A 22,302-nucleotide genomic window follows, 5' to 3' on the forward strand; every position below is an offset into this window, starting at 1 on the left:
TGCGGAACGCAAGCTGCAATCGCAAAAGAAATTCTGCAGCGGGGAAGGCAGGGAGAGTGGGAGCGATATGGAATACGTAGTCGGACCATCCCATCGAAAGAACCTTACCAGGTAAGAAAGTAACTTGTTCTTCGAGGGGATTGGGTCCTCCGACATATTCCATATCTATGACAGACTCCCAAAGCAGTACCAAGCAAGGAGGTGGGAAAGAATTCAGAATACAAATTTAGCATGCCCAATCAAATTGCGGAATAGAGAACTGCCTTGCCAAAGGCCAGATCTTGCCCTCTGATGGAATCGAGGGAATAGAGACGTACAAAAGTATGTACTGAAGCCCAGGTGGCTGCATCACAGATGTGACGAATAGGAACTCCCCTCTGCAGAGCAGTAGACACAGCCACTCCTCTGGTAGAATGGGCCCGCAAGCCAGCCGGAGGGTCTTTACCCGCCAAGCGGCAACACTCGGAGATAGCTAAAATAATCCAACGAGACAAAGTCTGTTTCGTCACAGCTTGTCCCAAATGCTTTCCAGCGTAACCAATGAAAAGTTGATCGTCCACTCTGACTCGGGACATGCGCGAAATATAAAAGCTCAACGCTCTCCGAGGATCAAGCCTATGGAGCCCCTCCTCTTCCTTACCAGGATGTGGAGGAGGATAGAACGCCGGAAGAACAACCTTCTGGCTCAAATGAAATTCCAGAACCACCTTCGGAAGAAAAGAAGGACGAACTCGAAGGACAGCCCTGTCCTTATGAAACACAGTAAAGGGTGGCTTAACTGAAAGTGCCTGTAACTTACTCACTCTGCGAGCGGAAGTAACCGCAACCAAAAACACAGTTTTCAGAGTCAACAGCCTCAAAGGGCAAGAATGTAAAGGCTCAAACGGAGCACCCATAAGAAACTTAAGAACAAGGTTCAAATCCCAACCTGGCACCAAAAAAGGTGACGGAGGGAACACATTAGTGAGCCCTTTCAAAAACTGCGAAATTAAAGGAATCTTAAAATAGGAACACTCTTCAGACGAGCGCTTAAATATAGACAGCGCCGCCAGGTAACCTTTAATGGTCCCCACTTGCAAGCCCCTGTGGGCCCAAGAAAGCAAAAAAGACAAAATCATGGGAATGTCACATTCAAAAGGATCCACATTCTGAACTCTGCACCAGTCGCAGAACTTTTTCCAACGGCACAGAGATTTTGTTGCCGGCCACCTGGCCGAGAGCAACACCTCCATCACGTCTTCAGGGAGGTCCCAATCCTTATACCTCAACCTTTCAGAAGCCAAGCGTGAAGATTGAGGGATCTGACCTCTGGAGGGAGAACCTGACCCCCCCCCCTACCGTGAGAGCAGATCGTCTCGTTAGGGAAGACGACGTGGAGGGCAGATGGACAAGTCTAGAAGGTCCGGGTACCACGTCCTCCGGGCCCACGCCGGAGCAATGAGGATCATCAGGGAACCGAACCTCCGTAACCTCCGCAGCACTTGCGGGATGACGGGGACTGGAGGAAACGCGTACAGCAGTGGGAACGACCACTCCACCACGAACGCGTCTGGAGGCGAAGAGATCCACTTGAGGGGTCCCCCAAAGGGCAAAGATCTCCAGGAGAATCTCCTGAGCCAGCTCCCACTCGTGAGAGATTGTGCTCTGCCTGCTCAGAGCGTCCGCCGTCTCGTCGTCTCCGGCCAGATGAACCGCCGAAATCGAAACTTCCTGCTGGATGGCCCAGAACTCGAGCTGCATTGCCTCCCTGCACAGCGGAAGTGACCCTGCCCCCCCCTTTTTGTTGAGGTAGGGAATGGCCACTGTGTTGTCCGTTAGAATCAGGACACTCTTTCCGCGCACAGTCGGCAGAAAAGCCTTCAGGGCTAGCCTGACGGCCCTCAGCTCCAACAGATTGATATGGAGTCTGGACTCCGACGGAGACCAACGACCGCCGACTCAACTCGTTGGCATGAGCTCCCCATTCCGTGAGGGATGCGTCCGTCACGATCGTCACCTCCGGCCAGGGCAGCCAAAATGGGGCCCCCTTCATCAGATTGCCCTCGACGTCCCACCACAGAAGGTCCTGGGCTACCCAGGACGGCACCTGAACAGGGTCCGACAGCCTGCCGGAGGACTGAGACCACTGGAGCTTGAGTGCCCACTGCAAAGATCTCATCTGCAGACGAGCCTCTGGCACCAGAAGAATGCAGGATGCCATGAGGCCGAGCAGTCTCAAGAACTCGGACGCTGGGGGATTCTGGGCAAACTGAAACTTGTGCACCATATGCTGAATGTGAAGAGCCCTCACCTGAGGAGGAAAACACTGCCCCAGGGACGTGTCGAGCACTGCTCCGATGTACTGGAGCCGCTGCGTTGGTGTCAAATGGGACTAATTTAAATTGAGGGAGAAGCCCAGCCTGTGAAGGGAGTGGCAGGTGACGGACAGATGATCCAGGACTTGCTCGGGAGAGCTCCCCCTGTTCAACCAATCGTCCAGGTACGGGTAGATGTGAATCCCCCCTTTCCTGAGATGCGCTGCCACCACCAGCATGAGCTTGGTGAAAACCCTCGGGCGGAGGTCAATCCGAACGGCAGGACCCGAAACTGAAAGTGTGAGTCGCCAACCGCGAACCTCGGGTACTTCTTGTTCTTGGGATGGATCGGCACATGGGAGTAAGCATCCTTGATGTCGAGAGACACCAACCAGTCCTGAAGTTGAAGGGCCTGGAGGACTTGAGAAAGTCACCATCTTGAACTTGTCCTTCCTGAGGAGTTTGTTCAAACCGCGCAAGTCCATGATGGGTCTCAATCCCCTGTCTTTCTTTGATATCAAAGAATAAGGGGAATACCATCCTTGTTCCTCTCCGCTACAGGCACCAGTTCTATGGCGCCTTTCTCCAGCAGGGCTTGAAGGAGCGGATTCAGACTCTTCAAAGAGAGGCTCCCTGGTGGATTGTCGTGAGGGCTCTGCCGAAAAGCAATACAGTAGCCGTGGGTTATGATCTCCAGAACCCACGCATCCGAAGTAATGGCTTGCCACTCTACAAGATGCTGCGCCAGCCTTCCCCCAATCGGCGAACCATGGGACCTGGCCTCATGACCGAGCGGTAGCGGCTGCGGCGTTGCCCGAGGGCAAAGAGGCAACTGCCCGAGACGCCTTGGCACCTCGAGTACCTTTATTTCCACCTCTGGCACTCTTACGATGGCCTCTTTGACTGCTAGCTCCCCTCGCTTTACTGAAGGACGAGTAATAGCGAAAGGAACCTCCCCTCCATTGCTGTCCCCTAGGACGAGAAGGCGGAGGTTGGCGAACTGCAGCGCCCAACGACTTCGCTGCAGCTTTGGAGGTCTGCAACCTCTCAAGGCTCTCGTCAGCCTTGCTGCCAAAAAGGTGTTCACCATCAAAGGGCATGTTGAGGAGCCGGGACTGCACACCAGGAGCGAACCCAGACTTCTGCAACCACGCAAACCTGCGCATTACGGTGCTCGCCGCCATGGACCGGCTGACAAAATCCGCCAAGTCCAAACCCGACTGAACGGCCTCACACATAGCATCCTTGCCATCCTGAACCATAGCAAGGAAACCATCCCGTTCGTCCCCTTCGGGAATATGTTCAGCCGCTAATGCAACACAGTTCCACAGAGTGTGTGTGAAACGAGACAAGGCACATATGGAGTTGGCCGCCTGAAGCGCCATACCCCCAGAAGAAAACACTTTCTTCACCCAGCCGTCAAAAGGTTTGTCGTCCCTATCCGGAGGGATGGTAGGATACGACGCCTGCTTTGCCGGGGCCGTAGCCGCCTGCACCACCAAACTCTCTGGAGTGGGGTGCCTAGACAAGTAGCAGGGGTCGCTACTGGCTGGACGGTATTTTCGCGACAAAGACTTGCCCACTGCCGGGAGACTCTCCGGAGCAGTCCAAGCCGCCGCCACCCTTCTCTGCAGAGCCATATGAAAAGGCAAAACCGGGTCAGTGGGGGGACCGAGATCAAGGATGTCCGTGAGATCATCCTGAACGAACTCCCCTGGGGGAGCTGACCAACCCAAGTACTCGGTGACCCGAGACATAAGGCACCGATATGAAGAATCGGCATGAGAGCCAGGCTCCGGCCTACAAAACTCCACCTCCGGAGAGGTGTCCAGTCCACTGGCATCATGCAGCGACTGCCGCAGATCATCAAACTGGCTATGGCTCGAGATAAGGTCATCTGGAACCGTAACCGGAACCAAGCCCCCATCAGAGCCTTCATCACCCTCTGAAATGTACTCAAGGCGGGGAGAGGAAGACCTCTGTGGACCAAAGCAGTGCCTGACCTTAGCCATAGCCTTTGTGCCACGGGGCCCCTCCGACACCACCGCCTCAAAGGCGTCGAGGGCACCGAACGAGTCGGCGCCGAGCGAATCGGCGTCGACGTCAGCTGCAGCGCCGCCAGCATCGGCGGCGTCGACACAGGCCTTGAAGCCAGAGCTCCGAGCGGGTCTCTCGACGACCTAGGCACCGACGGAGTCGACTACCTCCTCGGAGGCAGAGCCTCGAGAGAAATCGTTGACGACCTCGGCGCCACAGGCGTCGACGTCTTCTTCGAAGACGGCACAGGATCACGCGGTCTCGAGCACGTCAAGGACCGGGACCTGGAACGGGCATGGCGAGAACGGCTACCCTTGTCCGAGCGGGACCTCTCCCGCGAGCCGACCCCTCCCCCCCGAGCCCGAAGACGTACGGGCGGTGTCTCTCGACCGGTGCCGACCGACCCCACTCTGAGGCGCGGACGGACCAGTGCCCTGCGATTCAAGAATCGCTAGCATCTGCTTCCCGAAGGAAGCCCATTCCTCCGGTGTCGCTTGCATGGAGGGATAAGCGACCCGCCGACGGGCGGAGTCCTCAGAAGAGGACGGGGAAGGCGACCTATGCCGGCGCTTCCGGGAATGGCTCAAAGAGGCCGAGGAGTGGCGAGACCGACTCCTGGAAGGAGACCCACTGGACTTCCGACGATGACGCGGAGAGTCACCCCTCGAGTCATCCGTCGAAAGCCCCGCAGACCTAGACTTTCGGGGCTTAGACACCCGGCCTACCGACAGCTTCTTCTTGCGTTCCCGCAAGGCCTTTGCCGTGAGCGACTGGCAGTCGACACAGTCGTCCGTATCGTGGGCCTCCCCGAGGCACCAGAGGTAGGCGTTGTGCGAGTCCGTGACCGACATCTTGGACCCACAGTCCCTGCAGTTCTTGAAGCCCGGACGCAAGGTTGAAGATGAGAAAGACATCGCCACAAACAGGTCTTCACACAAACTGAACAGGTTCAACGAACCGAGAATTGAAAACAGCAAACTCCGAGTCGAGGCGTACCGAGATTCACGAAGCGAACACGTTTGCGGAAAAAACGGAACTGAGGCTATGGGCGTTGTGTGTCCTACTTATCACATCGGGTGACGTCGGCCGTCGGAGGAGGTCCTCGGGGACGGCGCATCGACGTCAGACGCAGACGCCAAAGATTTTCCAAAGCAGCACAGCTGTGGACATTACCTGTCATAGATATGGAATACGTCGGAGGACCCAATCCCCTCGAATGATATTGTGGTGAGCGTTGTGCACAGTGTTGTATTGATAATACGAAATCAAAACATAAGTTATTATAAAGCATCTATGTATGTATGGTTTATATTTTAAACATCACTTTTATACATGTTAGGTGGAAGAATGAGAGAAGAGAGAAAGAGAAGGGAATTAGCAAGGTCAGCAAGGGTTCTGGGCTATGTTTTGCTAAGGTTAGCGTGCAGGAGATTACTCTGACCTAAATGGATTTGTCCGGGTCCCCCAGTGGGGTGCTGTTTCATTTAGTCAAAAGTTTGTCTGTCATTACAGCTGGGCTCCTGTTGGCCCTGTAATGTGAAGGTAGCTGTAGATTAGGTGGTTAATGGAGTAGCAGCTCATGTAGGGCCATGGGATGGAATTAACATAATTTAAAAAGCAGCCATATGCAATTTCCATAAGCTACATGCTGGTAACCGACCACATGTGTATATTTGGTTCATTGTGCTCCCCCCGATTTGTGGTACACTACGTGGTCTATGGGTGGGGTGTATCCATTGTGCTTGCAATTGCACTGGTACCCTGGATTTGGGCACGCAAAGGTGGGGAGGGAGGAATGAGTGGATTGGCGGAAGTGCATGTAAAATTCAGGCAGCTGTGTTATTTAGCTTTTAATGCTTGCATTAAAATGTTAATAGCGAGTTGGTGAAGTGGCTCCCATGGGTTGAGTGGGCCCATTGAGGGTTTGTGATAGTCAAATTAGAGCAGGAGGTTGTGGTCTGCCGAGGTGGAGAGTTAAGATTCCAATTGTAATTAATGGCAACCAAGGCCGTGTGCTTTTATAATACGAGGTTTGGGCGATTTGATGAGTTAAAGATGTGGCCTCCCAGAGTTTAACTGAGCCCATTGTGCTCTATCAGGGGCATGCCGGGGGGTGTGCAAGTGGATAGTGCAGGCGTTTACCCAGTTGGAAAGGCTGCTGCTGGACATGAGTGATGCTAAATGAGTACTTTAAACCATTAATTTGTTACAGCCATTTATCTTAATGCACTTGTGGTCGGCTAATAATGTTGCGCTTTGTACAGTTAATATTTGACTATGAATAGTAGCGCTTACCTGTATCTGATTCTCTGTGAACGTCGTTACGTTTGGTGATTTGGGCGAACTGTGCTGAGAGGTCATTTTATTAATATGTGGAAACACGCGCGAAGCCCGAAAGAATTCTGCTGCTCCCTCACGCATGCTCTGTAGTGTGTGTGCAGAGTTGACTAGTGGCGTCATGCAATAGGGAGGCTTGTTGCATGATGGGAATTGCGGTCCTATTACGTGAAACTCGGGGAAGGGGAGGAAAAGGCTGCTTGTATAATGATGCAGTGTTGGAATTATATCCAGTCTGGTGTCACTCGGAGGTCATGATGGCGTTGGTTATTTATAAGGATAATTACTGGAGTAGTACTTTACGTCTAGTTACCTTCTAAAGTAAGTGCTGGTAATTAGTCTATGTTGGGTCCAGTGGGACGGTAGGTCATAGCTCTGGGGCATTGGTAATTCCTGGACTGATTAGTATTGATAAGGTTCTTCCAAATTCTGTGGGGGATGTGAGGGACAGAACAATTTAGTTTGTGCAACCAACCGGCTGTTAGCAAGTGCTGTCTGGGTGGGCTGGTTGCGATGTTGCTAGTCCAAGCCTGTACCAGGTTGGTTACAGAGCCTGGGGTAAATATGGTTCCCTAATAGGTAACAGTCTCAGATTTGTATGTACATGGTTCCATCCATATATGGACAGGGAGGACCTATGAACCCTGGAGTGATGGTTAGTGGGTTTAGATGGACGTTCTTGGATGGGAATTGGAGGGGAGGCGGAGAAGGTAAGGAGAAAGGAGTGTTTTGAAACAATGGAAATACAGATATTACTGAAAAACATTGTAATCATGATCGCTATTCAGTCCATTTTTCACACATCTGTATCGACAGATGATTCTGGCTTATATACTTTTGCCTATTGACTTTGGCTTAGCCTTTTTCACTGAATGACTTATTGGAGGATCTGAAAGTATTTGCGTGCTTAAGAATATTTGGGGTCTCTTGTATGTTCTAACTTACCTTTTCCTTTGACTTATTCCTATATGATTCTAAATGCAACAGTGATATATTAATGTCCCCAGCACCCTAGCAATTGAATTCACCTGAGGGTGTAGGTAGTGTCTGTGGGCCATCCCAAAAGGGTATCTACTGATTTAGAAACATTAAGAGTGTGTAGTTTATGAAGTGCATTTGAGTGTTATTATATTGCTCCCTTCTGATGACGTTTTATTGTAACTGACTGATACATTTATAATTGTTTATTCAAGAAACCCTGTGTGTAGAGTTTATTTGAATACTTGTCACTGTGAATTTCTGTGCAACTCCCCTACAGCTCACATTGACCCCTCTTGAGATAAGCCTGGCTGCTCAACACGCCACCAAAACGGTGTAGTACAAGCTTATACCAAAGGTTGGGTTTCCTATACCTGTAGTCAGAGTTGTCTGTAGTGCACCCAAAGGGTACTGCATACAAACTTTGTCTAACAGAGTTCAATAGTTTTACTTGGGGAGCTTTTATTTTGTTTTGCCTGCCTGATTTTAGCATACTTCCTGGCAATTGCTGTTGAAGCTTTTTTTCTTGGGTATGGTTATTGCTCGTACGAATTGTCTAACACTAGCTTGGGGTCGTGGCACTGTGGAAGTCATGTTTTTAGATTTTTTTGCAGATGGAAGAACTTCGGCATTGGCACTCTTCGTTTGAAGATAACAAAAGACCTGATAAACAAGATTTTACTAATAGCTGGTATAGATGTAGCTGAAGCGCCAATTGTTTGTGTAAATTCAATCACAGGCAAATTGACACAGCTAGTGTTCTCATTAGCATAGTTATTTTGGAACACAACTTCCATTATGCTAGAAAGGCTCTCACACTGACTGGGGCAACCAGTCCGATTGCGCACCCCTTCTCGATAGTATCCATCCCAATGGCTGGGGTCGTTTGTGGAGGAGAGGCCGCAACATCCCTTGTACCAGTAGAGCCCCTTTGACTCTGTACAGACCGCTGGCAGAGTTCAGTAAGCAGCACAGTTTGGTACGCATCTTTATTGTCCAAAGCTTTGAACAGTTTGGCAAGAGATATTAAAGCTATGCGAATTGCCGAAAGAGTGATTTCTGTAGCTACACTTGAATTTGAATTAGGCTGCTGCAAAGTGGGCGTTATTGTAGATGCAGATTAACGATTTCCTCAGAGTGGGTTTAGTAAAGGATAATTATAATGTGGATGAGTTATGAACCGACTGTGCAAATCATATTGGGGACAGAGGTTGCATCGGCAGGACGGTAGTGGGGAGATCGGCAAAATGTGTGTCGCTGAGCCCATTTTTCCAGAATTGCTGCCTGATCCAATCAAAAAAACTGTCACTATCAATGGGTGGCTGTCTCAAAGAGCAGTCTGTGCCATCAACAGATCTCGAGTTACACAGAGAACTTGACTTCTGCTGTTTACACGGTGCAGTTAACACTCCTGCAGCATCATCAATCCCAACCAAATTACATTTTAACGAATCGTCAGTAAGCACTTTTATTTATAGCCACTAATGGGTTTGTATCCACATTCGAGTGCTCGAGTGGCGTATGAACGTATCTAGCCGATATCAACGAATCAGGGTGATGTGTCAGCTGAACAAGGTCATCAGTTGGCACTTCTGTGAAGACCGGGGTACTAATTAACTTAGTTGAAGGCTCGTCCAGCCCTGCTAGTGGGGACACCCGTATTGGCTTCGGTTCAGAAGAGTAGAAATCTCAGATGTCTACAATATGGGTTTTTATTGCCAATAAAGCACAAGTATTTATTTTATGAGCACCGCTCCTTGTGGGAGAAGACCTTGCAAGTGTGCGAGCAAGTTGGATGGCTAACTTCGTGATTTCCTTTTGGGGCGGCATTGCTGTTTCCAATGTGTAGATTTCCCAGGGCATACAAGAAGCTTGTTTGTTAAAGTGCAACAGTGGGGGTTTCGTTCTGTAGGCACTTATTTATTGCTGTTAAGAGTATAAAGCAACAGAACAGAACTGAAGGCGGCTCGGGCTGTTGTGTGTTCATGTGCACTAGGTGGTGTGTGGATTGAATGTGTAGGGCGGGCCACCACGTCAGCAGCCAGCATCCGCCTGTGGGTGTATGTGCACGTGGCTTGTTGGTGTTTCGATGTGAGACTGATGCATGCAAATTATGCTGTGATGGTAGAGATGGGGTTAAGAAGATTTCATGTTGGTGTGGGGGAATAGCCACGTTTTTACGGCCTTTCTGAAGGAGATATTGTTGAAAATTCAGCAGATGTGGAGTGTTAGGGAGTTCCAGATGGTGGGGGCTTGGATGGAAAAGGAGGATCCTCCCAATCTGGTGCAGTTGTAGGGGGGTGGGAACAACAAGGAGAAGTGCAGAACCAGATCTTCAGTTTCAGGAGGGTTGATAGCATGTGAGATTATCCTGAAGGAATTCGGGTCCAGTGTTATGCCAGCCGCGGTGAGTGATGCACATGGCCTTAAAGGTAGTCTGTCAGCTGATAAAGAGCCAGTGTAGCACTCCAGGTGCGGGCGGGCGGGCATGTTCTCGCATCTGTGGTAAAACCAGTCTTGAAAACAGAGTTCAGAATGCAGTGACTGAGCTCCAAAAATTCGGATTGGTTGAGGTCAATAACTATCTCCTTGTGCTAATTTCCCTTATACAGGCAGTGCCATCTAATGTTCAACCACTGGACAAATTAAGCATCAGGTATTTTTATGGGATACATAGGGAGCGCTTAATGCGCTAAGTATACAAAACAAATCTATTTTCAAGAATAATGTACACTTACTGTAAGATTCATGAAACTGAGAAATTTCTGGAGCATTTCTGTCATTATCGAGAAGTCTCCCTCAGGTAAATACTCTCGAACTGTAGTCACATTCATCTGAAAAATAGGCATAAAAAACCTTTCAGTAAAGCATTATGCACTTTTGACCATGTCTGTTAATATGACATGTAGTAAGGTTAGAAAATTAAAGTTACTCACTGTGTTGACTAGAGTACTCAGTCCTTAGTCCCCTTTCCTCCATCCTTGTGGGTGTCCCCTCCACCCCCCCAACATGGGGACTGTACCAGAACCTTTGGCAGCAATATATTGAGCTTTGCCTTTAAATTTAGTACAGCGCGTGGGGGCATGGACCCAGGCACGCCCCGAATCCCTGCCCCGAGGCACCTCACCCCAGTCCCCTCAGACGCTTTAATACCTGGCTATTGTGAGAAACCCAAAGGTGTCTCACTTACTAGTACCCGGGATCTGTCATCCAGTTGGCCAGGACACAGCCATCGCTATTGGATCCAGTTCCTGGGGCTGGACCAGTGGCGGAGGATCACCTGGGCGAGGGGTCTTCGGGGAGTGGTACTGGGACACTGAGGTTTGAGACGCAGTGCCCCTTGCTTAGAACACCTTTTCCCCCATCCTACACTGTAGGATATTCATAAGCTCTACCCCCGCCCTTCCCACACAAACACTTTCTTTCACCGTAACAGACAACACCAGAGCAGTTTACCCGACATGTCCCAACACACAGTTCAGGCAGAGTCAGGCAATTGAAAACCATGCACACCCAACGGCCCTTTACCTTCCCCACAGGGATAAAAGGCAGAGCACAACAGCACACTACGAGCAAGGCCAACCGCACAAGGAAGCAGCTAATTCAGGACGGCAGTTTAAACTGAGACGAAAGGTGGGAAACCTGAAAGGGCAACAAGAAGGGAGATGACCTTGCCTTTTTCAAACCAGATCTGCGAAACCTCTGAGGGAGAAAACATGAGACCGGGATTTACAGCTGGCGTGTGGAGTAGCAGATGTCAACAGTGCACGGGGCCTCCTGAATTGATACCCCAGGCAGGGAGGCGAGCTGGCTAACGTGACACTGTCCTTGACTCCAGAGGCAGGACAAGCCAATGGGTTCCGCACAGCTGGTGAGTCAGAAAGAGCTGATAGCGAACCGAACTGTGTTGTACCCAAGGTTGTAATTGGCAACATTATGAACGCAAGGAAGTGAGGAACAAAGAACTTGTGTGTTTGTGAACTTCAAAGGAAGCCCAATAAGGTCCAAGTGCAGAGGGGTCCAGCACCACGTGGGCGCTGATTCGAAAGACTGACTGGGACATTTTTGGAACTGCAAGTACCAAAAGACTAACAGAGGGTGGCGTCAGAGTGGTCTTACAAGGGTCACGTCAAATCCCTTGTAAAATCGAAAGTCTCTGACCCATTGCCGAAAGAAAGCTGGGAGAGAAGGAAAACCCTTTCTGATGAAAATGACCAAGACAGGAACTGTGTTAAAAATACATGAACTGTGTTATAGAAAGGCCGTAGTGAACCCGAAGAAGGGAGGCCTACGTTGAGAGAATTGAGATAAAGCACAGTAAACTGTGAACAGTGTGTTAAAGATGGCTAGGTGAACCCGACGGAGGGATGCCAAGTGGAGAACTAACGATAGTGAATCCCGTACTGTGCTACAGCAAGTTAAACTGTGCATCCGCCAAGAGCAACCCTGGCCGAGGGTTATCCGCAGTGAGAAGTTGTTCAAAAGGACACAAACTCTAGAAAGTTGTAAGCTGCACTTAAAAGCCGTAGTGAACCCGACTGAGGGAAGCCTGAGTTGCAAGGAGGATCCGAGCCTGGCAGAGGGAGATCCTAGGGGGCGAAGAAGAATCGCCCAAGGTGCAAGATCACAGAACTTTTGTTTGTCATTGTGAACCAGCAGGCCTTCTAAGGCAAGAGACTTTTGCACGAAAGACTTTGCCTTTGAAGGGTTTTGATATTGTTGAAATGGAACTGGGAACCTCGTGCTAGCGAGGACCAGTAGCGTGCTGTGCTCAGAGGTCCCGCCTTGTCCTGTGCTAAAAACATGGGCAAGGGAGACAGTGCCCCACCATCCTGACTATAATTTGTGAACACTTCTTTCTTTTCTGGTGAACATTATCCACACTCTTTTTGTAACTTACTAGTAAGGATTGGCAATAGCTTTTTTTTAGTATCGACCCTTTTTGTTTGATAAGACGCCCCATGGAAGGTTTTATTATTATTTGATGGTCGTAGCTTTGTTCCCATCTTAGATTTAGGTTTAGATTAGGCGTTTATCTGACTCATTATAAAGTTCAATAAACATCCTTGAATTGTGATCACTAGTGTCTCTTTACTGTTGCCACCATGAGTTCCTTACACTATGCTGATCATTTTAGCCCCTGGCATACTAGCGGGGGAAAGTGGGTGGGCCGTATGAAGGGAAGGGGACTAGGACTACTCCAGTCACTACGGTGAGTAACTTTAATTACTCATGCGTCCCGTCCCCTTTGCTCCATCCTTGTGGGCGATTCCACTGAACAAGACCATAGGGTGGAGTTGGGACAACAGGCCTCCTTATCTAGGACGAAGCAAAGAAGTTCTCCAAAACCACCTGACTGAACTCCGCATCGAGCCTGGAGCTGGTATCCAGGGAATAGTGCTGACAGAACACAGACTGAGTGGCCCAAGTAGCCACACAGCTGATGAAATCCCAAGAAGAATGTCTCAGAAAACGTGACAGCCGTGGCTTTAGCTCTGACTACATGGGCATGTATCCCCTGCAGGAACCAGCTTGCCCATGGCCTGGACCATCCAACAGACAATAGAAGCTTCGGAAGCCTGGGTGCTGGGAGACGTGCCACTCATAGGGCTCCTTAATGGCAGACACCATCCACCTTGCTATGGAGGCCTTGGAAGCCTTATATCCTGGCTTTGACCCACCAAAGGTGACAAAGAGCCTTGGATTTGCTCAAGCGCTTGGTTCTGTCCAGGTAGAATTTCAGAGCGTGCCTAACATCTAGACAGTGCAGCACCATCTGCGCATCACCCTTGGGGTCCACAAAAAAAGTGGGTAGCACTATCTCTTCATTTAGGTGGAACAAAGACAACTTTGCGTTCTAAGGACCACCTTGTCCCTATGAAAGTTAGTGTAAGGCTCGGAAACCACAAGAGCTTGGATCTCGCTGACCCAGCGTGCAGACGTAAGACCCACCAAGACAGCCGTCTTAATGTTGACCAGCATGATGTCCGTGGATGCCATTGGCTCAAAGGGTTTATGCGCCAAGGCGTCCAACACTATGTTGAGGTCCCGCACAGGGTGTGGCTTGTTGGTAAGGCCCGCCAAAAGTCTTAACTACCGTGTTGGAGAAGAAAAAAAACATCCTCCGAGTTCCGGTAGGATCCGATGGCCACCAGATAAGTGTGGCAGGTGTCTATTTGCACCCCCGAGTTGGCGAGGTGTGCAGAGAAGGATAGCATGTTGTCCAACGTGCAGGTAAGAGGATCGACCTCCTTAGACTCAGTCCAGTGGTAAAATCTAGACAAGTTGCTATTTTACTGGCTCCTAGTCGCATCGCTCCTAGCAACCTGTATGATGTCTAGGTTAGCCTGCGAAAGGCGCAGATGTTTCAGTGTGACCTGTTCAGGAACCACGCTGCGAGGGCTAACTTCTGCGGGGCGGGTGGATGACCCTGCCCCTTTGCTGCGACAGTAGGTGAGCTGTGCCCAATGGAAGGTGAATCAGAGGAAGGTCCGACAGGCTGAGCATCTCCGAGAACCACTGTCTCGCCTGCCACCACAGAGCTATCAGAATGATACTGAGGTGTCAGGACTCCCTTTATCTTGCAGATCACCCTATGTACCAGGGGAGTGGATGTGTTATAGAGAGTGGATGTGCACTCCCACATGCTGACTGCCAGGCTGCATAGGGGAGGAGATCTGGTGCCACCCAGTTTGTTGATTTAATACATGCTGGTGGATTTGTCATTTTGAAGGAGGATCATCTTGCCACTTATAAGCTGCAGGAAGGCTTTGAGAGCCAGCCAGATCGCCTTCAGCTCCAGCCAATTGATATGGGTCTCCCATTTCTGAAGAGACCAAACTCCATGGACGCTGTTGTTGCCCAGGGTATCCCCCCCACCAGCCCTCCAAGGAAGAATCTGTGGTGATGGTAACATGAGGTGCTGATTGCCAGAAGGGTCTGCCTATCCTCAGGTGCAGTCCATGCTCCACCAAAGGTGGTCCTGGCGGAGAAAAAAAAAAAGAATGCTGACGAGTTCCGCCTCGGAAGCCCGCTCCTGACTCCACGAGGCTGCGAAGGGCAGCTGTAATCTTCTCGTTTTGAGCCTTGTGTATGGCACCACCAGTAGACATGCTGCATGATACCCAAGAGGTGCTGGTACCACCATGCTGAGGTCACCGCTCTGCTGAGAAAATGACCTGCGGCCCTCTTGATGGCCATGATCTTGTCCTCCAATGGAAACACTGTCTCGGAACTGGAATCCCAAATGAGGCCCAGGAACATTTGAGTCTGTGTAGGCTCCAGCTGTGACTTCATGAGATTGATGGAAAATCCCAATTCGTGTAGTGTATTCATGAGGGTGGAGGATGTGCGCTGGACCACCTGTGGGAATCTTGCCCTGCCGAGCAAGTCGTCTAGGTATGAAAAGACAGTGACCTTGGCCCTGAGAAGGGATGCCACTGCATTCAAAAGCCTGTTAAAGACTTTGGGGGCTGAATTGAGGCCGAAGGGTAGAACCTTGTATTGGAAATGGAAGCCCATGATCCCGAACCTCAGAAAGGACCGATGAGGCTGCCAAATCAGGACCTATCCTTGCACAGTATCTCCCCAATAAGCGCTGGTGTAACTATCTTGAACTTTTGAAGAGGGAGGCAGAGGTCCAGGGTGGAAACGTCCAACAACTTTCAGGCCAGCCTGGTTCTTTTGTATGGCAAAAATCCTGGAGTAGAAGCCCAGACCCCGCTGGGAGGCTGGGACTTCTTCCTTCTTCCACAGCTTGGCTCTCTACAAGTGATCGAATTTTCACCAACAGATATGTTGTCCCAATCTGTGGGAGTGGAGGAGAGGGAGGAACTGGTAGGCGGTAGCCCGTGGACACTACTGACAGGATTCTGGGGTCCGCTAACCTTGTGCGCCAATAATGTGCGTGAAGGGCAAACCTGCGCCCCACCAGAGACATGTGAACCCGGACGGGAATGTCTTGCCTTTTTTCCCCCTCTGAGTCTGGGGTTAAGGAGGGGGACTGAAAGAAGCCCTTATTCCCCGCCTTGTGCTGTTTGCGCCGTTGCTGACTTGGAGATCGGTCCGGCTGCCCGGCCCAATGGTCCTGGAAGCCTAGGAACCTGCCGAAGGCTCGCCCTTTGTCAGAATGCAGGTGCGCCTGGCTGTATGTCTTGGGAGTGGACTTCGTGAGGATGCATAAGGATTTCACAGTCTGGGAACTGTTCTGCTTATGTTCCTCATTGGTGGTGGAATGAAAGAGGTCGCTACCCTCAAATGCAAGGTCCAATATGCGCTCCTGGACGTCCGGGTTGAACTTAGTAGGCCGCAGCCAGGCTGTCCTCATGTCCATGGTGATGCAGATGGCATGGCCTGAGGTGTCTATATTCGCCACTGTGGACACCATGTCTTCTTGAGCCACCATCTTTGCTTCTGCCAGCCCAACCTTGAAGCATGCCTGACTATGTATTTGAGGTTCCGGGAGGAAGTCGGTTATTTCCTGCCAAAGCATCTGGTTAACGGCTGCGAGCATGGCATCCGTATTAGACTGACGAAGGTGCAGCGAGGCGTTTCAATAGATTTTTTCCATATGCCTCCAAGCTCTTCTCCTTGCCTAGCAGAGACGAGGACGAGGTGGCCGAGGAAGAATGCGGCTTTGTGTAGATAGAGGCCGCAGCAATCACCGAAGAGTGTGGTTGAGGTGTGCTGACAGCAAGAGTGTACCCCCCTCCAATTGCCTGTACTTGGCGTCGGTTGGTGGGCTGCACCGAATGGGGTTTAAGCCATCCCTTTTTGGCCAAGGCGGCAACATCCTTCTGCATCGGAATCCCCGTTCTAGCCGCAGGGCGTAGAGTGAGGACCTCGGCCAGGATCCCCGCCTCTGGTGTTCAACCTAGGGTTGTGGAAGTCCCAAGTATTCGGCCAGAACTGTAAGCTGTTCATGTAATGCCTTGGTAGAAGACGGGGTGTCCGGTCTTCCTACTCATTGGTGTCCACCAGGGTGTTCTGCTGGTCCGAGACAGGTGGAGGAGTACTGGACGACGCAGGCTGAGGTGTGGAGACCGCAGCCTGCTGTAGAGGCTGGTGTGGAACCACCTGGTGCTCAGGAGGCAGAGGGGGCAGGCGCAGGCAGCTGAGGCTGCGTGGGGGCCTGAGGCGCTGGAGCCATAGGAGGAATGACCATGGGCGCAGGTGGCGGGACCAGAGGTAACATGTGTAGAGGAGGTCCCAAATACACCCTGCACTCCAGTCGCCCATTTTGAAGTTCCAGGAACGTTCACACCGAAATATGTGATGTATGATGAGCAAATAAACCAACAGAGAGCTGCAGTAGGGCTCTGCCCAGTGCCTATTAGAAGGATGACACCTATTGAAGTACCAATAACCAGACAACCATGGGCAGTGGGGTACCCATTGAGGAAACCATACTAGCAAATGAGACGAAATGAAGATTGCTCAAGTTCTGCACAGGGAGAAACCAGAAAGTCCTTAATGGAGGGCGAATGGTGACGTCACAAAGGTTCGGACTACCGTACAGATAAAGATAAGACAACCTAAGGATGACAAAGAAACGAAACAAACGCCATGAATAAAGATATTGTGAACCAAAAGGAAAAGAACATTGTTGTAAAACATTGTTGTAAAACATTGTTGTAAAACATATGTTCGCCATGCTGAGAGCATGGCGAACATATGCTACCAACTAGTGCCTGTACATATGCTTGGAAACGCAAGAAGCCGAAGAAAATAGTGCAGCTTGCAATGCTTAGAAAAATAGAACGGCAAGCGCCATCATACATAATCTACCTCAAAACGAGGCACATTGTAGAAGTGCTAGTCCACTTTGCATAAAAAACAGAACCAACCCAGGTTATTCCAGGTCAAACGCAAGAAACGTCAAATTCTAGCATCAAGAGAAAAAGGCTGAATCGAAACTCGGCAGAGGCAGCTTGTGCCAGGAAAGCCGAGGCCACATAGATAGAAGCTCTATACAGTAGCTACTTTCAATTAAAACTAAGAACAGAATATCCTGCCTCTAAGGAACCGAGATAAGAAAGCGAATGCAGGTGGCAGGGTGAAACAAAAAACAAATGCATAAATGAAGAGAAACTAGGCAAATCCATGGTGTACTAGCACGTGACCAGCCGAGCGAAAGAAGGCACAGTTTCACACCTACGCTTGGCACCGGCCCAGACAGAGATATCAGAACTTTTTTCCAGACAGAAGATGCAGTTTCAGGGCCAACCACTGAACTGATGGACACATAGCCCATAAAGTGATGATTGATTGAAGGAAGGCAGGGTGGGCTAAGGGACGTCCTGCACCTGGTTGACCATTCTGCATGCTGCTAGGCAAAGTGGAGAATTATGCATGGGGTTGATGCCAGCCCAATCACAATGGACCAAATAATCTAGGGTCCTATAGTTAGTAGAACCAATGCAACGTCGTACCTTTAGTGAAGTCTACAGTAGTCATTGTTGAAGGAAGGGCTTAGATACCCACCTGACCGTATTTACCCAATCCCCTCACTCTGTTACCATATACAGATATAGCACCTATATTAAAGTTACCTTTTCCTAACCAATAGAATTGCATGTTAACTTTTGAGTGTAACACGTCAGATTAGGACACTTTTTGAGTATAAAAGTTATGTGTGAAGCTCGAGGGAGTTGAACCGAGAAGGGCTGTCGCACTGCTGGTGATGTCCATGTTTACCAGTTGTTTGTACTCGTCATTAAACGGAATCCCCTTTGCCAAACGATTGAGTTGTCCTTATTGACTGGTGTGGGAGTAAGAGACCCTGCACCCCCATCCATCTCGAGGTGCAGCCATCTCATTTTAAAGTACTGCAGGGCAAAACCCTGACTCCATGGGCCGGCCGGGGGTCCCTCAGTACACTTGGTAGCAAAGATTGGATGGTTTATCGACTATCGATTATTAATTGAAGTAAGACACCAAATGACCGTCGACATAAAGTAACTCTAGGTCTTCGGTAATATCACAAGTCCTTTGCCATTCGGCTGAGTAGACTGTGAAGCTCCCCATAGACAATGGTAGTGTAGAAGAAATCTGCAGTAAGGGCATGAAAGGACCCATTTTCCCACATATCCCTTCCTATTCCTACGGGCGAAAACCGAAGAAGGTGGTAATGAAGGTTGTGATCCCGAGGATCCAGAGAGGAACCATGCGAACAGTGAGTGAGGAAAAAATGTAGTGTTTTGGCAAACAGTGCATGCTTTAGAACAAGTAACGGGAAAAGGTAACGGAGGGAGGAGGGAAAATAAAGAAGATAGTTAGCAGTAGAGAAGACTGACCCAAGCATAAATAAATAAAGGTTACCGGGGAGAAGAGAGGATTAGCCTTATTCCTGTGCTTTAAATATAGCGGCTAGAAGAAACGTGAACCCAGAGTCTCACATAATAGGGAACAATTAGGCTACCAGAACGTTTAAAGACATCGTGAAAGGGGTTCGTTTAGACTCCATGAAGGGGTAATGATTAGAGGCAGAGATATTTGTATCCAGCTGGTGTCTGTCTAGTCCGTTAAGTGTCTGTCTTACATGTTTTCTGTTGTGACATCATAAGTGATTTTTATTTTTTTTGAAAACTGAGTGAATATTTTTGCGCGATTCATTAGCTGAGCAAGAATCGTATATGAAGTGATGTTTTTGAGTGAATTGGAATATGTAAAGTTTTTGGGAAAATTTGGATTGAAGCTTGCAGTGTTTGGTGCTCGCTCATATTGTCACGAGTTGTTTAAACCACACGAAAGCATTGGCGAGTGTTATATAAGAGGAGAGAGAACAGATTAAAAGCATGGAAGACATAACTCCATTAGTACACTTATGCAAGCAATTGCCAAAACACGCACCCAAGCTAAAGTAGTATAGCACTGAGTGGGTTAAAGGTACTGCCCACAAGATGTTTATGCCATGGGCGCAAAATGGGTCCATCTAAAGCCGTCTTACAACACATGACGACATATTTGCACGCCACATATACAGGCAAGAAGTTGGAAAAACGCCTTGCCATTCTCGAATTGTGGAAAATGTGGGAACAGACAATGGAGGAGCCGCCAACAGATTGGATACTTAATGTATGCACAGAGGGGGGTGAGACTCCTACTGCGCCACCTGCCCCGGCCGAAACTAAAGATGAAGGAAGGACGAGGGATTATACCCCTTAAGAGAACTTAAAGCAGCCACGGGGTATAGCAACCCTGCATATGAGTCACCTACACACAGTAGTGACGAAACTCAAGGGAAGGATAAGGACAGAGATATTACCTCCACAGTCCGAGGGGACAAGGAGAGATGCGATGATGAAAGGAAGGAAGGATCAGGCACAGACAAGTGCATCACTCGACAAAGAGAGAAGCGAAGAGATGGAAAGGGAGCGGAGACAGAACCGATGGGATAGCATTCGCGAAAGACGAATGGATGGGAGGACACTTTTTATTGAAATTCGATGGTAAAGGCATTGATGACGCAAGGCAAAAGGAGAAGTTACATGAGACACAGAAAAGGGAAAGAAAAGGAATTAAGAGAGAAAGGATAAGTAGGAAAAACAAAGGCGAGAACAGCTATATCGCGAGCATCAAGAAAAACAGCTCAATCGCAACCCAAGAGCAGCCTACGATCCAGACAGACAGAAGCAACAAAGGTTAGAAGATGAGCAAAGGATACGTGAGAAAAGAATAAAGAGATGAAGAGATGAGAAAATGCAAAGGGCAGATGAACGTAGAAATGAAAAGAAAAGGAAGAAGATAGGGTCAGAGAAGAGGCGAGGAAGCGAAAAGAATTTGATGACTGTTAGGGAGAATTCTCATTCTATGGCTAATTTCCCTCACCTAGCGAGTCCCCCAGCAGCTTTGCTGGATTTATGGAGTTTATTTTCTCTACTTGGTCAGAGTGTGAGCCTTTTTCCCACTCTTACATGTGTTTTGCCATGTGTATTTTTACTGTTTGTGTGATCTTGGGCTCTGGAGCACACCACTCCATAAGACCCACCTTTTTATGTGCGTTGCACAGCACCTTCAGTGCAGTGACACAGGGTTGTCTTTGAGACTTCCCACTGACTCCATTTTTCTGGGGTTGACTACTGTCCCCCAGAAACAGGTAAAGTGTCATTTACTTTATGTATTCATTTAAAACTACAGACCCAGTACACCCCATCTTACATGGAGTACTGGAAAGGGTTAATGCCTATCCCTTTTTGTCTGTGCCTCTCTGAGCTTTGTTTTGCTCTTTTAACATTTAGACTTGGCTGGTGGCAGTGGTATCTACCCTAACTTTTCTACTGCGATTATACTATATTAACGTGGTATTGTTCCAGGCTATTATATTAGCCTCGAACATAAACCCGCTTGACAAATACTCTGTCTTTTGGCTGCGGTCGGGTTTATTCGCCATTTCTTTTTGTTAAAGTCCTTCTTGTGTTTTACTTTGCGCGGCAAACCAGTTTTGCCTTCTTTGTTCACTGTCTTTTGGCAGGCTTCTGCAAAGAAGCCCTCCTCTTGGCGTCTGGGTGTCTAGGTGGGCTGTATGTGAGGGAGGGTGAAGTCACCCCCTGCACAGGGTATCCTAGGAAACCCAAGTCGCACTTTGCCATGATTGGCTGAGGTGGTCGTCCGGGCCGGACAACCCTCCTGCTGCGTGATTGACAGCCAGGCTGAGTTAATGGGGGATTTTCACATAAAAGTCGTCACTTGAACTACAAGAAACCGAAGAGAAGCGCAGAAGAAGACGGCTGCTGCAACTACCAAGTCCCAGTGGAGCTCTGCTACAGTCCTGAGCTATCTACCCTTCAACGACCAGAGAAGATCCAGTCCGGAGTCTTCTTCCCTTGAGCCTGGTGGGGTCAACCAGCTCATCTTCCACAGGCAGAGGATCCTCTTTGTGGTCGAAATCGCTTCACACGGCTGTAGTAGTACGGATAGCCAACTGAAGAACCTCTCCCGTTTTAAAGGAGCGCACCTTTTATTCACAGTCGCTGCTGCTGGCCTCATTCCTGGGTAGTGCAGCTCACTCCAGACGTCGTCCTTGTCCCCACGACTGAAGCTCTGGGAACTGTGAGTCAGCTGGAAACTACACGGAACAACTGCTGTGGCACCAGCTTCTTCAAAGAATAAAGGTACTGTGTCCAGCTTCGAGGAACTGGCGTGAACCCTTTTCTCCTCATCCAAGGCTTGCCCTCGTCTTCCTTCCCTCTTACAACTTTTACTTCCTCTGTTGACAATATCCAAGTACTCCTGGCAACGTTGAATCTTTAACTGTCTGACTGTGTGATCCTCGACAACAGGAACCCAGTTCCACTTGAAACTGGCGCTGGCCTGTTGGCTTTAATCTTCCTATCAGCAACTGTTCTCTGATTCTGTCTGCGTTGACAAAAGTATTGCCTATGATTTTTGCACCCAACTCTCTTTTGCTAACTCAGGTGCTAAGTGTGTTTTTACACCGGTAACATTGCTTTCCGCGGATACTCGTATCTTTAGTAAGACCGAACTGTCATTACTGTCAAAAAGTGTAATCTCTACTACTGTTCATTTGCTCTTGAGATAAGTCTGGCTGCTCCGCTACTTCTACCACTTTAACAGTGTAGTACAGGCTTGTACCAAAGGTGAACTTGTATTGCCACTTGTAGTCTTAATTGTGTGTAGTGGTCCCCAAGGACAGTGC

The 22,302-nt window shown here is 49.3% G+C and overlaps 1 protein-coding gene across 1 annotated transcript in view; it reads right to left on the reverse strand.

Moving 5' to 3' along the window:
* The window catches only part of WAPL (WAPL cohesin release factor), a 1,736,851-nt gene that overhangs the window by 75,424 nt on the left and 1,639,125 nt on the right, over positions 1–22,302 (reverse strand). The window contains exon 18 of the mRNA XM_069610766.1: positions 10,385–10,480. Within this exon, the coding sequence (XP_069466867.1) occupies positions 10,385–10,480 (96 nt within the window). The remainder of the gene's footprint in view (positions 1–10,384; positions 10,481–22,302) is intronic.

Source organism: Ambystoma mexicanum, chromosome 8 (genome assembly GCF_040938575.1).
Source record: "Ambystoma mexicanum isolate Mex_15411 chromosome 8, UKY_AmexF1_1, whole genome shotgun sequence".
Taxonomy (NCBI): domain Eukaryota; kingdom Metazoa; phylum Chordata; class Amphibia; order Caudata; family Ambystomatidae; genus Ambystoma; species Ambystoma mexicanum.